This window comes from Dendrobates tinctorius, unplaced genomic scaffold (assembly GCF_039654945.1).
Source record: "Dendrobates tinctorius isolate UK_male_01 unplaced genomic scaffold, ASM3965494v1 ptg000303l, whole genome shotgun sequence".
Lineage (NCBI taxonomy): Eukaryota > Metazoa > Chordata > Amphibia > Anura > Dendrobatidae > Dendrobates > Dendrobates tinctorius.
Genome location: NW_027361970.1, coordinates 2535319 through 2551344, shown reverse-complemented (window position 1 = coordinate 2551344; position 16026 = coordinate 2535319). Strand labels below are relative to the sequence as shown.

Here is a 16026-nt window from a genome sequence, read left to right as displayed (position 1 = left end):
ATTAAGCCTTAGCAAAGGTACACCAAGATTCTTTGCAAGCAAAAAATCCATGAAGTTGCCTGCAGAACCACAATCCACATAAGCCTTCACACACAGAGATTTCTTAGAAAACGAGAGAGAGACGGGTAACAAAAGTTTAGCCGCATTTGCGGGCAATACCTGAGCCTCTGGGCCAGCACGACCAGATTTGCCCAGAGGCCGATGTCCCAAGAATGTGGATTTCTGATGCTCAGCATTTCCCTTGAAGTCTCCAGGCTGCAGCATGCTGGTATAGGAAGATGGGAGTGTTCCTTCAGGCTGTGCACTGAAGCAGGTGTTAAGCCCAGAAATCAGCTCAGGCAGGAGAAGGGAAAAAAAAGTTCAGGAGACTGCTTTTATATATGATGGACATATATACAAAAAGCAGTTTTTTGGGCCAGATATAATGTTTCGGCCGTCTGCGAATCTGGGCTGCAGTAGGAACAGCACCCCGAGACCCTTAACCCCTATACAGGGATCTGGAATTGTAGCAAGGCCCAGGGGGTAGCTGTCGGGTGGAGCAGTGGACAAGAGCAGGACAGCCGCCAAGGGGTTAAAACTAAAACCCGTAATCGTGGTCAGGAGGCAGGAGTCGGATGCCGGAGGGCAGCAGAGGTGCAAAATCAGCAGGCAGAAGAAAAGTCAAAAGTCCGGGCCAAGGTCAGTAAAACCAGAAGGGCAGCAAGGTACAGAATCAGCAGGCAACAGAAGGGTAAGGAATCCAAGCGAAGGTCAGCGTAAAAAAATCAGAAGAGAGGCAGAGGTACAAAAACGGCAGGCAACAGAATGGTCAGAAATCCAGGCTGAGGTAAGAGTTAACTATAGCAATTCACACAGTAGCACGCAGGGGAGCCAAGAATATATCCGGCGGCATGCAAGACCAATCCTAAGGTATTTGAGGGATCAGGTCATCCCTCACAGGTTCCCGGACTGATGATGTAATTAGGACTGCCCCCAGGACCAGGCCAGATGGTGATGCAGTAAGCCCTACATGACTGACAGAGGGGCAGAGCCTGCACCCACCAGATGCCTGCGCAGGAGCCTCTTCTCTGTCACCACCCTCACCCAGGGGCGAACCACGGCGCCTCCCAGTGGCCAAGGCAGGAACAGCTGTCCCCAAGTCCGACGGCGACGCGACGGTCCGACGCCTCCTAGTGGCCGAGACCGGAACAGCAGGCCCCAAGTCTGGCGGCGACGTGCCAGTCCGGCCCCTCCTAGTGGCCGAAGCCAGAACAGCAGGCCCTGAGTCTGACAGCGACGTGACAATTACCGAGACCTTGGAAATTAGAACTTAGTAAAGGTTATGCACAGTAAGCAAACACCTGACCCTTCTTTCCTGAATAGCAAATTCTAACTCCCTATTGCCTGGGCTATACTGCAAATTTTTGTTGCGCAACTGATTGAGATTAATTATCAAGTGGCATCTGCAGTTCATGTAATTGCATACACCTAAATGAGTTAGTTTGGATTGCAGCTTAATTGCTTAAAGAGGATGTCCGGGACTTTAAAAAACAAAACAAAATGTGCCTATGCACTAACAGGCAGGTAGTTGCTATCTACCTGCCTGTTGTGCCTGGTGCCATTCTCTCCCGGCACAGAGCGGTCACAGACTTCCGCTGACGTCAGATCAACAGAGTGGCAGTTTCTCTTCCTGGTGACATGGCGAGATTACTGGTGTCATGCTGATTGGCAGCCAGCTCTCTGCTGCCTAATTGGGGGAAGTTGGCTGTCAATCAGCATGAAACCAATCGTTCCGCCATGTCAACAGGGCGAAACTGCTCATCTGGTGACAGGCAGCAGCTGAATCTCTGGCAGGCGTGTCAATGACTGGCACTGGGTACAACAGACAGGTAGTTGTCTCTGTTAGCAATTACATGTCTTTTTTTAAAGACCTGGATATCCCCTTTAAATCATCCAGTAGCGCTACAAAGTAGTCACAGTGTAGCCCAGGCCTAAAGTGTGATGACCCATTTTGATCTTTGCTACAGAGACTACTTTCTTCTCTGTCTTTTATTGCTATGGGAGGTGGAAAATATATCTTCTGGCTTATAATAAAGCTGCAGAAGGGATAAAGCGAAAGGCACTTGGACATCTGAAGGGATCCTGCAGTGGAATCCTGCAGAATCGCAATCTTTCTCCTAGCAGGACACATTTGATTTATGAAACTGAAAATGCATGTAAAGCACTGCTGCTTCAAAGGCAACATTAATGGAAAAATAGCTTCTCTGTTACCAAAGTCAATATTTCGGGCAGATATTTTGTGACATATTTTGAAATGTATCAAAATAATTAACTCCAATGCAAGTAGATCAGTTCTCGTGGCTTTGAGCAGAGAGCCGCTCGCAGTGAAGTCAGTGTGACCATCTCATCGTCACAGTGGTGTGTACAGGACTCGGATGTGGATTTATCCCAGTCCTTCTACACAACTTGCTAGCCAATCACCACAGCATTTTGCATTTATGAACATGAGAATTAATTGTGATCACCATTTTTCATCCATAGTTATTTGTTTGCAATCCCTAAAACATACTTACATGGATCTTTTGTTTTCTGCCTAGATTGGACAGTGGCACGTCACTAACGGCATCTCCATGGACAAAAGATATTTCTTCCAAAATGTTTCTGACAGTCTGGCTAATAAAACGCTTATAATTACTACAATTCTAGTAAGTTTCCATTGGTTCTAAAACATTCTGGCGATGCTTTTATATCTAACAAAAGTATTATTGTCCATTTACATGTATTTTATCACCAATGCAACACATAGCACAATGAACTAATTTGCCACAAAATGACAAAAATGTATGTCAGGGGATTGCTGTCAGATGTTGCACAGTGATAGCCATTTTCATCATGGTGCCGCACTGCTGTACTCCTGTCGCAACTACCAGGATCAACTAACATCTTGGCAGTTAAGTTACCTAAATGCATCTGGGGCTACAAAATAATTTTTGCAATTTTTAATTAAAAATGTTGCACCATTTTGGTTTTACAGGCTTTTTGCTCCCCTGCTTATTCAACTTTGATGTGGTCTGAGGTCACAAATCAAACGAGAGGATGTCAAAAAAAGACAATCTTCGGGTATGTGTACACAGTGTCTGCCTAAAAAAGCTACACAATAGCGCCCCATAAAATGAACTTCGTAAACAGCAATATCAAAATGACCTTGCTGTGCACATGTTCCACCTTATGTAACTTCAGAAATCCTGAAACAGTTCATTCTTTGTGTGTCTTCCTCTGGGAAGCTGCCCACGCTGAGAGTATGACGTAAAAGCTGCTGCAAGAATGATGGCAAACCAACTGGCATTTTCCTGAAGCGGCTTCACCAGGGAAAACTTAGCGGCTGTGCTGGTGTCTAACTGTTGCCGTGTGCACGTACCTAAAGAGGCACAAACTCTCTTACTTGACCATCAGACTGAGCTCAGTGATGGATTCTCAGTTATCCCATTTTACAGCCAAACAATAGCCATCACAACAAAGAGGTCATAAAAGGCAAAAAGTGCAACATTTTTCATGAAACACAATTACAGTAATGATTATTATAAAAAATCCATGCATTCAAGTAACAAAAGAAAAAAAATGTCCCCAAAACTTCTGATGAAACTTGAGCACAGGATTGACCATGGGAGGTTAATGTTCACTGGACATAATTGTCATCGTGGAGGCAGCTAATGGTCTGCCAAGAGTTTCTATGGTTGTTTTATGTGTATCCCTAGTAAGCCAAGGTGGCAGGTCGTGTGGCTAGAGAGCTGGACAAATAAGCAAACAGGTTAATAAAAGAAGAGTTCTTTACATCAGAACTAGGCCACATAGAAGAAACCACAGACAATGTGATCATAATTCTCCGTGACACTTGGACATTGCAGACCACCTCTCATAAATTACCATACGGCCAGCTGATGGTAGTGGCACCTGGGGTAGCGCTATGTAGTGCACCACTTATGCTAGTGGAATGCCCGCTAGAGCTGAGGGACTCGGTCCGGGCCTTAGTCAGTTATTCAGGGGTTTTGTCACAACAGCGGTGACCCGGTCCATGGCCCTGAGTGTCCTATCAAAGATGGGGAAGTTAGGTGAAATAAAGTCGTGACGCCACCCGTGATATTCGGCAATAAGGAGATAGCTGATGCTGCTTAAGGAGGCCACTGGGGCTGTTGGTGATGCAGCAGAGTTTATACAGCTCAGCGCTCCACGGGTAGAGCTATGCTCCAGGGCAATTATAGTGTAAAGATGTTGGTTTTGGTTGTAGTGCAGGGAAGATGATGCAGTAAATAATCTGAGGACACAGCGGAGTGCAGTCTTCACACTCACAGTTCTTCCCGTTACAATCCCCAGTCAGGTTGCTGTGTCCTCTGGGTTGGTTGTCCAGCCAGCTCTCAGGTAGTTTGGGGTCCACTGTACCAGCACTCCCTTCTGATGTTCCTTTCCTGGCCATCTCTCTGCACTGGCACCCTCCTCTCCTTGCCTGCTCCTTCACACAGTGTCCCAAGCCAGCAGCCTCTGATCCTGTCAGGTGATGTTCTCTTAGTTCCCTTGATCTTATCTGGCTGCCTTTTCAGCAAATGTGTGTTGAGTTGGCTGTAACACATACAGTCGCTACAGGCTCCGGTTTGCTAGCTGAGTACTTAGTTTCTCCACTAGTCTGGGGCCGGTCGCCTACTGCGACCTGGTCCCTCCACCCGACCACAGTCGGCTTGGATTCGGGCGCCACGGGTGAATTCCTCACTTCCCATGCTCCGAGGACCCCTTCTTTCTCTCATCCTTTCTTTCACGCTGCACTAGTTCAGGCACGTGCTCCTCTCTCCTTCAGTCCCCAGCACCAACTCTCTTCTCTTCCTGACTCCTCCTCCAACTGACTCCTGTTACCATGATAATTCTCCACTCCCAACTGTCAGCTTTCTCTCCAGCTGTCCTTCCCTTATCTACTTCCTCCACCCACACCCTCCACGTAGTTCTTCCCAGGCTCTCTGGCCTAAAGACGTCTAGTGTTGGGTGCTAGTGTGTGGGTCCTGAGTAGTGCCCTATCCTTACCAGAGAGTGGGGTACCACACCTCTGGCTGAGGTGCAGTACTTCTGTGGCGACTGGACCCTCAGAGGCACCACATTAGCTTTTAACCTATCAGTTTCAGGATGACATGGCGAGTGGGGATGAATTTCTCCAGCACCATATGAGGTGGCATTACAGCATATTTACCCGAAGATCCACCATGTCTTATAATTACATTTCTGAACAACCATGGCTGCATATTGGAAGACACGATACGTGTAATAACCAAGCACATGACAGTGTATAATGTATGGAGATAGGCTCTTCTCTGCCAAAACAGCACATAAGATAATAAAGCAGATAACACAATCTGTCAGCTAGTAGGGGGTATCTCCGCACCTTATGCCAGTGTGCCAGATACCAGAATATTATTAGTAACAATTTAAAATATAAAGTTAAGCTCCTATATAGGAAAAAACTGCACAAATAAATAGTCTTATTTTTTTTTTCTTTTTAAAACAAATAGAATAGAAAATACACAGAAAAGATAAAATATTTAATTTCTTAAACTATATATTACATAAATATGGTAACTCCTACATATTAGTATACCCAAGAGAAGGCATCATCATAAAGCACAACTTCATCTGTTTTGGAGCTGGAAGTGGCCTCATTTCCTCTGTGGCCCCTGTACAGGTTGCATCAATGGTATATCCTCCCCACAGTATACCCATCTGCGTGTCAATCTATAAGTCTAAGTTCACACTTGCGTTTGGCTGGTCTTCGTATGGTTGGGTACTTCCTCCCATAAGCTCCGCCTACTTCTGCATGCGTCCTGCATCCCTATCTTTAACATTGGGTACGCAGGGACATGCATTGTAAGTGGATGCATCCGCATGTGGCATTTTAACTTGCCCACCGACTGCATGGGAACGCAACATGTTGCATTTCTGTGTGTTCGGCGGGCACATTGAAACGCCACATGCGGGCGCATCCGCATACAACGCATGTCCCTGCGTACGCAATGTTAAAGATAGGTACGCAGGACGCATGCGGAAGTAGGAGGAGCTTAAGGGAGGAAGTACGCAGCCATACGCAGACCAGCCAAATGCAAGTCTGAACTTAGCCTAAGTTAACTATATACATTTCTATTAGGTCAGTGATAAACAGTGGTAAAGAAGTTATCCAGGAATAACATAGTAGGATAATTCATAACTATGAGGGGGCCAACACTCATCATCCCCACCGATCAGCTGTTAACAGGTTCCAACGGCTGCAGAAGTCCACTAGGCTCCACTTGAAATCCACAGTGTTTGGAACCAGAACACCAGTCCGTACAGAAGTGGCCTTTCTTGGGTTGTACAGTACGGCTCCAATGGGGACCTAAGAATGGCCACTATGAAGCTGTGATAATCCAGCTCCATATACCGTTGATTTTCTGTTGGCATGAGTGCTGAGTGTTAGACCACTACTGATCTGAGATTCATTATATTGAATACATATTGGAAGTCATCAATAATTTATTATTGGCATCCCTTTTAATTAGAAGGGTTACCCTATAAACAACATATATTATAGAAGCACAGAATAGTGTTGTGAGTTCATTTTTCCCTTCACCATTGAGGTCTGATGAACTCCCTCCTCTGGTGAAGGAAGGTAGTGAGACTGATTACCAAACACCTGGGCAGCTAGATGATAACTGGGTGGCTGGAATTGAGGACTGGATATAAGGCTGCCGACGCCCTTCTTCCTGGCTGGTGATTCTGTTATGATGAGTCACCGAAGGAGGAAAAAACAAAATACCAGCTAAGTCCAGAAAAACCAGAGAGGTTGGCAGCTATCGGTTTGCAGACCCCTGAACCTATCCACAACAACTAGCAGTAGCCGTGGGGGGTTCCTACGGTGCCCTAGACCCCTCGATCACAGCCGGAGCGCTACATAGCCTAAAGACAGAAAGGGGAAAAACTAAACTGCCCCAGAGCAGACCCCAAAGCAATAGGCAGCCCCCAACATATAATGACGGTGAAGCAAGATGAAAACACTAACGCAGATAGAAAGATAGGTTGAGCAAATGATGGGGCCCAAGCTAACTACATAGGACAGGATAGAAAAGCTGCTGTCTGCCATCCGCAAAAACCCTATCAAAATGAGCCAACCGACTGATAGGAAAAACAGGCCCTGAAGTCGCTAGGCTTCAAAAGACTATATCAGCACTCAGGTATATTCTGAAGACAGAGCAAAAGATCAACAGATCAGAGACAAAAATGGAATTCAGCTCACCCCCGGCCGGGGATGGCAGAACTCCCAAAAAACAAGGCAAAACAAAAACAAAACTGAAGAGTACAAAACAGAGCAGAAAAACTTAGCTTTGAGATGCAGGAATCAGACTGGTCTCCAAGAATCCAGCAGGAAAATCACCAGCCAGGAAGAAGGGCATCGGCAGCCTTATATCCAGTCCTCAATTCCAGCCACCCAGTTATCATCTAGCTGTCCAGGTGTTTGGTAATCAGTCTCACTACCTTCCTTCACCAGAGGAGGGAGTTCATCAGACCTCAATGGTGAAGGGAAAAATGAACTCACAACAGAATAGGTGATAACTATACATTCACTGGGGGACAAATAAGTCCCCTATGTGAATGTAGTGAGCATATGCAACTGTCTATACATGTGGTGGTCGCCCATGCTCAGTATTTCTCCATTCACACACATGTATCTGGGACCTCTTTTCTAGTGATTAGTTGAGGTCCCACAGGACGATCATTCCTATCACCTATCTACTGTACAGTATGTTGTATATGGGACAACTCCTTTAATTACCTGTACCTCTAAATATAAGTGCAATATACTGTAAAAGTACATTTCCCATATAAAAAAAGCATATCTCAGGAACATCAAGCAAAAATTGCATGATCCTTGATAGACTCAAATTAATGTGTGCAAATATCCTGTCTCCTAATACATCACAAAAGAGATTTAGTGATGTGGAAGTCTGGAAACTAGAGAGTCTAGCAGTCCATTGGTTCCAGCAAAACACAATTTGCCTCTCATTCATTTATTTATTTATTTTTTAGGTAGTTTCTAAAAGTTTCTATAAACACTGAAACCTTTAAGCTTTCAAAAGGAATGTACCTGTGTAAACGGTATAAGGCAAATTCCTGCACAGACAGGCAAAAGGCTCATTGAGGGCAGCTGGTGGTACTTGATCTGCTTATCCTTGGTAGGGCCCATGATTATACTCTGCCGAATATTAGTATTAATGAATATACTGTGCAGGAAAATTCATTCTCGCACTTGAAAATTGTGAAACAAGTTTTCAAAATCTCAGTGTGCAACTTGAAGAGAATAGATTTGTAATATTACATTTCTGTGGCTTCATGTAACTAAGCCGATACAATCCCTAAGCCTGACTAAGCCAAACACTTCCTTTCTAGTATCTGTAAGAGCAAACATCTTGTGCAATTTCTCTCCTCCCAGAACCATTCTTTCGCCTGAACAAAAGTATAAAGATTAAAAAACATACTCCTCTAATAATCTACGGTAGAAACCAGGAGAGCGCAAGTGCTGGTTCCATGTCTTTTTAGTGGTACTGCTGATCTCCAAAAAGATCATGAGATGCCGAGGTGTCACCCGCCGTCGGTAGTTCCAGTGTTTAGGCAGTTGCCCACGCTTCTGTAAGTGCTGCCTAACAAGCCAAACACTGGCAGCAATTAACTATCCAGGAGTCTGAGAAACAAAAATGAACATTTGAAGACTGCAGTATCCGCAACCTGACAAGTGCTCATTATCTATCTGGAGCACTTACAATTATTTATCAATACTGGAGATTTTGTAGGTTGTGGGATTTATTGTAAAACGAGCAGATTAAAGCCTCAAGAGCAAGTCAGTGGCCAATGTGCCAAGTCTGATACACAGTGCTATACAGGAGCCATTGGATGATGGATGTGCTCAGATATTCTTCCTTAGAATCAATACTTCCCTATCCTTTGTACATATGACCTGGCACTATATTTTAAAGCTTCATGCAAGACTTATTATCACTCCATAGAAAAGATCACAGTATTAGCACTACAATACCATAGTCACCTTGCTACAAATCCAGTTTCACTGATGCACTCGTGGACACAGCTAAAAGGCCTGAACACTATATGGTCCCCTAGCAACCAATAGACTGTCATAATGTTCAATTCCACCTGCTTTGGAGGTGAACTTGAGCCCCATTACCTCTTGGGTCCCTGTGCGGCTGCACAGGTTGCACCAATGATATGTCGGCCTTGTTTAATTTGTATATAATTTACAGCACGAGAATTGGACTAGGACAATTGTTTGACTCCGAGGCATGAATGAAGGCAATTGACCTCAGAAACTCCTCCAATCAGTTCAGGTTACAGGAGAAAAATAATAAATTACTGTTTTGATGGTGCAGAATGCCAGCATGTTGATGTGAACTTCAGGTGCTTCTCACTAAATTAGAATATAATCAAACAGTTCATTAATTTCCGTTCTTCAATACATAAAGTGAGACTCATATATTATATAGAGTCATTACAGAGAGAGTGATCTATTTCACGTGTTTATTTATGTTAATGTTTATGATTATGGCTTACAGCCAATGAAAACCCAAAAGTCATTATCTCAGTAAATTAGAATACTTTATAACACCAGCTTGAAAAATGATTTTAATATCTGAAATGTTGGCCTACTGAAATGTATGTTCAGTAAATGCACTCAATACTTGGTCGGGGCTCCTTTTGCATCAATTACTACATCAATGCGGCGTGGCTTGGAGGCGATCAGCTGTGGCACTGCTGAGGTGTTATGGAAGCCCAGGTTGCTTTGATAGCAGCCTTCAGCTCGGCTGCATTGTTGAGTTTGGTTTCTCTCATTCTTCCTCTTGACAATACCCCATAGATTCTCTATGTGGCTAAGGTCAGGCGAGTTTGCTGGCCAATCAAGCACAGTGATACTGTAAGCAGGTTGCGTTCATGTACTGGGTCACAGACTCCCCATGTACGCAGCTAAACAAGCACATGCGCAATTCCCCAACATCCGTGGGGTCCCCATGCATCTCCTTCAAAATTTTCAACACCTTGGCAAAAGTGTTACTCTCATGCGGGGGCCGAAACATAACAGAACTTCTGGCTTCTCCGTACAGGACCATCACAGCAATCTCTTCCTGCATAGTGGGAGTCATAGGGTGCATTCTCAGCATTCCCTCGACTCGCTCGGTCCAATCCCTCAGCAGTGAATTGTTTTCCGTAAATATTGGGAAACTGCTAAGCATGGACCCCAGGGGCAAGCTAGCCCTCGGGGCACCCACTTGGTGTGCTGCCTCTGTGCTTATAGACTGCATCTTCCTGACTACACCAAGTGTAAGCAGGTTGCAAGGTTGTGGGATGCAGTGACAAACGGGAGGCAGAGCAAGTGTTAAATTTAATTAACAATAAAGGTACTCCTCGCAGGAAGATAAACAGTTAAACTGAGAAAGAATAAAGGTGAATAGCAAAAAATAGCAACAGTTCACTCAGTAAACTTATGTTTTCCTCAGCCTCAAATGTTCCGATGAGGGTAGTAGTTCTTGTAGCTGTCGAGGAAATGTCCTCAAGGGAGTCCAAGGTTAGTGTTCCGTCTTCTGATGGCAGCGGTACGTTCCGCTGAGTCCTTAGTCCATAAAATGGTGCAGCCAAAGCAACAATAGCTGCAGCAATCCAGGGGTACTGTCCTGTAACTGGCACTGAGCTCTCTGCATGTGCACCGACTTTACTGTCACTGGGAGCGCGGTGCCTCCTACACTAGCTGTCTCGCTGATGGCACCAGGAGCTGTCTGCTGCAGTCCTTCACAGCGCCGGCGCTTCTAGTGCTGAGCACTAGAGTTGAGCGAAACGGGTCGAAAAATTTCAAAAGTCACCGACTTTTGGCAAAGTCGGGTTTCATGAAACGAAACCCGACCCTAGGATGAGGTTGGCCACGAGGTCGGCGACTTACGCGCCAAAGTCGCGTTTCAAAAGTTTGTTTTGCGCTCTTTTTCAGCCAATCAGGATCCACGGACACTGTGGGCAACGTGATGACATAGGCACCACCATCTTTCAGAAGGGCATGCAAGTGATTGGCTTGCTTTGGTGGGCGTCACAGGGGTTATAAAAGGGCGTGCACGCCGACCGCCATCTTACTTCTGCCGATCTTAGCATAGGGAGAGGTTGCTGATTCTGTAAGGAGAGCGTTCCACTAGTGTCTGCAGAAATTCAAAATCTCCCTTATCCTGTAGTCACTGTTTTCACACCTGTGCCATCGAGCCTGTGACATAGCGCTCTGATATTCAGTGGGCCTCACACAATCCAAAAGTGTCCAGTGTCCACTAGTGTCTGCAGAAATTCAAAATCTCCCCTGTGCTATAGACACCTTGTACCTTGTTTTACATTACTATATAGTTTGTTGGATTTTGTCTACATTTCTACAAAAAATGAGGAACGCTGGTGGAAGAGGCCGTGGAATTGGGCGGGGGTTGGCAGCTGGTAATGATGGTGTTGGTGGTGGATCTGATGGTAGTGGCAAGAGCAAAATAGGACCGAATGCAGGAGGTGCTGACCCTGCGTCATCGTCTGGCTACATAAGGCCTCGAACGCTTAGTTTTCTAGGAGTTGGCAAACCGCTTTTAAAGGCAGAGCATCAGGAAAAAGTTTTGTCTTACATTGCTGACTCAGCCTCCAGCTCTATCGCCTCCTCTTCTTCAGTTGTAAAAAGTAAAAGCACTGAGTCGTCATTGGAGGCTCATGTTCATGAACCACACCTTTCCTTGTGTCCTTCACCCCAACCAAGATTGAAGGATGACGCAGGCCATACTACTGATTACTCCATGGAGCTGTTTTCACATACCATGCCTGGATTATCAAGTGAAATGGTGAATTACCCAGGCCAAGATGAATCTGACATGGAGTGCACTGATGCACAGCCGCTGATGGATGATTCTGCTGGTACATTCACTCAGAGCACTACATTGTCCTCGCAGTGGACAGAGCCAGATTCTGACCCTGATGAGACTCAGGTGCCCCTTCCCGCACACTATACCACCATACACGGTGACACAGAGGAAGATGCACATGACATTGAAGAGGAGGTGATGGATGACCCAGTTGTTGACCCAGATTGGCATCCATTGGGGGAAGAGGGTGCTGCTTCCAATAGCTCAGATGAGGAGGAGCATCCACAGCAGACATCGACATCGCAACAGCTGTTATCTGGCAGGCCCGGAGCACTCCAAAGACAGGTTCCAAAAATCAAAAGAGTTGCTGGACAGCTTGTCCAGACGGTCAAAAGATCACAGCGTGCTAGGCCGCAAAATGTCTGCCAAAGTAGGAAGAGTGCAGTGTGGCACTTTTTTGAACAAAATCCTCATGATCAGGCCAAGGTTATCTGTAAGAAGTACGCAAAGACCTTTTGCCGAGGGAAAAATCTGAAAAATTTGAATACCAGTTGCATGCTTAGACATTTAACCAGCATGCACTTGCAAGCGTGGACACAACACCAAACCTCAAGTACCACATGTGCAACTGATCACAAAGAAGGTAGTCAACAACGCTACATTGTTTCCCCCACTGTAAGCCCACCGGTTAGCACAGCAGCAAATGTTGAGGTGTTGTTGCAAGGCCACAGCAGTCAGGGAATCCCACTGTTATATCAACGAAATACTGAATCTAGGCCATCAGAAAGAACACCAACTCCATCACCATCATCAACCCTCTCTCAGTCCGCCCTGTCCACCACTACTTCCACCATATGCAGCTCTCAAGTCCAGCTCACCCTCCCAGACACTATGAGTAGGTCAAGAAAGTACTCAGTCTCTCATCCGCGTACACTGGGTTTGAACGCCCACATTGCCAAACTAATCTCACTTGAGATGATGCCCTATCGGTTGGTGGAAAGCGCAGCTTTCCGCGAACTCATGGCCTATGCAGTACCACGCTATGACCTACCCAGTCGCCACTTCTTCTCTCGCAAAGGCATCCCAGCCCTCCACCATCATGTAAAAGACCGCATTGTCCATGCACTCAAGCAGTCAGTGAGTGGAAAGGTGCACCTCACAACTGATGCATGGTCCAGTCGGCATGGCCAGGGCCGTTACGTGTCCATCACTGCGCACTGGGTTAATGTGGTGGATGCAGGGTCCACAGGGGACAGCGGTGGTGGGACAGTGCTGCCTAGCCCACGGTATAGGAAACTGTTGGCTGTAGGTGTTCGACTCTCCTCCTCCTCCTCCTCCAGAAGCGAAAACTCATCCACAGAGCGCAGTCGTACGAGCACTCCATCTGCAGCTGCTACTGTTGCACACGAGGTGTCCCCCTATCAAGCAGCTAGTGGAAAGCGTCAGCAGGCTGTGTTGCAGATGATGTGTTTGGGCGACAGACACACCGCCGAGGTGCTGGCCGAGTACTTGAAGCGACAAACTGAGTCATGGCTGGGCAGTGTACATCTTGAGGCAGGCAAGGTAGTTAGTGATAACGGCCGTAATTTTGTGGCAGCCATAGCCCTTTCAAAACTCAGCCACATACCTTGCTTGGCTCACACCTTGAACCTGGTGGTGCAGTGCTTCCTCAAAAATTATCCGGAGTAAACAGCCCTGCTCCAGAAGGTGCGAAGACTGTGCGCGCACATCCGCCGGTCGCTTGTACACTCCGTTCGTATGCAGAAGCTGCAGTGATTGCTCCACCTTCCCAACCACCGCCTCATTATCGACATTGCAACAAGGTGGAACTCCACCCTGCACATGGTGGAGCGGCTGTGCGAGCAGAGGCAGGCCATAATGCATTTGTGGGAGGATACACGGCCAGGCACTTTGAGAGCAGACATGGAGTTGACAGGTGTGCAGTGCTCGAAGCTGAAAGACCTCTGTAAAGTCCTTCAGTGTTTTGAGGAATGCACACGGCTGGTAAGCGCAGACGACGCCATCCTAAGCATGAGCATCCCACTTATGCGTCTGCTCATGCAAACTTTGACGCACCTTAAGGAGCAGGCGTCTGCAGCCAATGTTGATGAGGAGGAAGAGGAGGAGGGAATCCTTGATGACATTCAGCCATTGTCTGCTCAGGGACCTCTCCTGGACGAGGTGGAGGAAGAAGAGGAGGAGGAGGATGATGATGGGGATGATTACTTAGGGGAGGAGGATGCATCTCGTGGGGCAAGTGAAAATGTTGGCGTGGCAAGGTCTGGTACAGGGTTTGTGAGTGACAGGAGGGATGTGGATTTGCCAGAAAGTGCTCCTCCACCCAGCACTCGCAGTGCATCATTGACACCGGGAACATTGGCCCACATGTCAGATTATGCCTTGCAGATCCTAAAAAGGGACCCCCGCATTGCCAAAATGATGAACGATGACGACTACTGGTTGGCCAGCATCCTGGATCCACGCTATAAAGGCAAATTACAAAACATCATGCCACAGGAGAACCTTGACCTAATATTGGCTAATAAACAAGCAACTCTGGTAAATCGGTTGCTTGAGGCATTCCCAGCACACAGCAGCGGTGATGGTTCTCACACGAGCCGTACGGGCCGGGGGCAGCTTGGCAGAGGTGTTCATGGTGCACACAGCAGAAGTGGCGTTGGAGACAGGGGTTTCATGACAATGTTGTGGACTGATTTTTCAAGTACCGCTCACACAACTGGTAATACTGCATCGATGGAAAGTGACAGGAGACAGCAGTTGTCAACTATGGTTACAAACTACTTTTCCTCCCATATCGATGTTCTCCCACACAGGTCATTCCCCTTTGACTATTGGGCCGCTAAACTGGACACCTGGCCTGAATTGGCACAATATGCCTTACAGGAGCTCGCTTGCCCAGCTGCAAGTGTGCTATCGGAAAGAGTCTTCAGTGCAGCTGGATCAATCCTGACAGAAAAAAGGACCCGAATTTGTTTTGCAGAAAACTCAAGTGGAAAAAGTTTTTTAGACACAATAGTCGTGAGGCCTGTAGACAACAGGGCCTTAATGAGGATGATATTGAAGGATATGAGGCGCTCATTGGACTTTTGAATGAAAATGATAGAGCTCCCACTGCTGGGAAGGGTCCCTTTACTACTTTAAGAAATAAAAGTGAAAAGATGCCACCTTTAGGTGATATGGTAAATATTGATATCTTTGCCAGTTTGGTGGAGAGGGACCTTAAGAAATTAACAGGACCAGAGTGGGAAAAGAATGATAATCTACTGGCCAGTGAGCGGGCAGCACTTGAGGCCTTAAAGAAGAATGATCCAATAGTGGTGAAACCCTCTGATAAAGGGGGCAATATGGTAATTTTGAACCACATTGAATATCGTCAAATGTGTTATGCTATACTGCAGGACAACTCAACATATGAGGTGTTAAAAGAGAATCCCATGGTCTCCTTTAAAGAGGAGCTGCAGCTAATTCTTGATGGGGCCTTAGCAGAGGGTGTGGTCTCAAAAATAGAATATGATTTCATTCTTCCGAAGTTCCCACTGGTGGCCACGTTTTATGCATTACCGAAGATACATAAGGGCCTGAATCCCTTGAAGGGGAGGCCGATTGTATCAGGTGTGGACTCGTTGACCCAAAATAGCGGTCTGTATATCGACCAGATATTACGCCCTTTTGTGGTCTCTATACCGTCATACTTGAGGGATACATCAGATCTATTGCTAAAATTAGAAGGCGTACATCTGGAAGGGAATGCTTGGTTGGCTTCCATCGATATAGAAGCACTCTACAGTAATATACCACATGATGTAGGCATTAAAGGTGTGGAATACTTTCTTAGTCAGAGGTCAACAGCATGCAGAGGGCATAACCTTTTCCTGTCCTCTCTTTTGCGGTATATATTGACTCACAATGCATTTTGTTTTGATGGCAAATTCTACCACCAGCTCAGGGGCACTGCGATGGGGTGCCCCTGTGCCCCTTCGTATGCAAATTTGTTCCTGGGCTGGTGGGAGGAGACCATTGTGTTTGGAGGAGAGGAGAAGTGGTGGCACTGTCTTATCTCTCTATGGTACAGGTTCATAGACGATGT

General features: G+C 46.3%; 1 protein-coding gene across 3 annotated transcripts in view; it reads left to right on the top strand.

Annotated features, from left to right (window-relative positions):
* GRIK4 (glutamate ionotropic receptor kainate type subunit 4) overlaps positions 1-16026 on the top strand; it is a 781551-nt gene that overhangs the window by 617703 nt on the left and 147822 nt on the right. For all 3 annotated transcript variants that reach the window (XM_073560724.1, XM_073560723.1, XM_073560725.1), the window contains one exon: positions 2577-2684. In XM_073560724.1, the coding sequence (XP_073416825.1) occupies positions 2577-2684 (108 nt within the window). The remainder of the gene's footprint in view (positions 1-2576; positions 2685-16026) is intronic.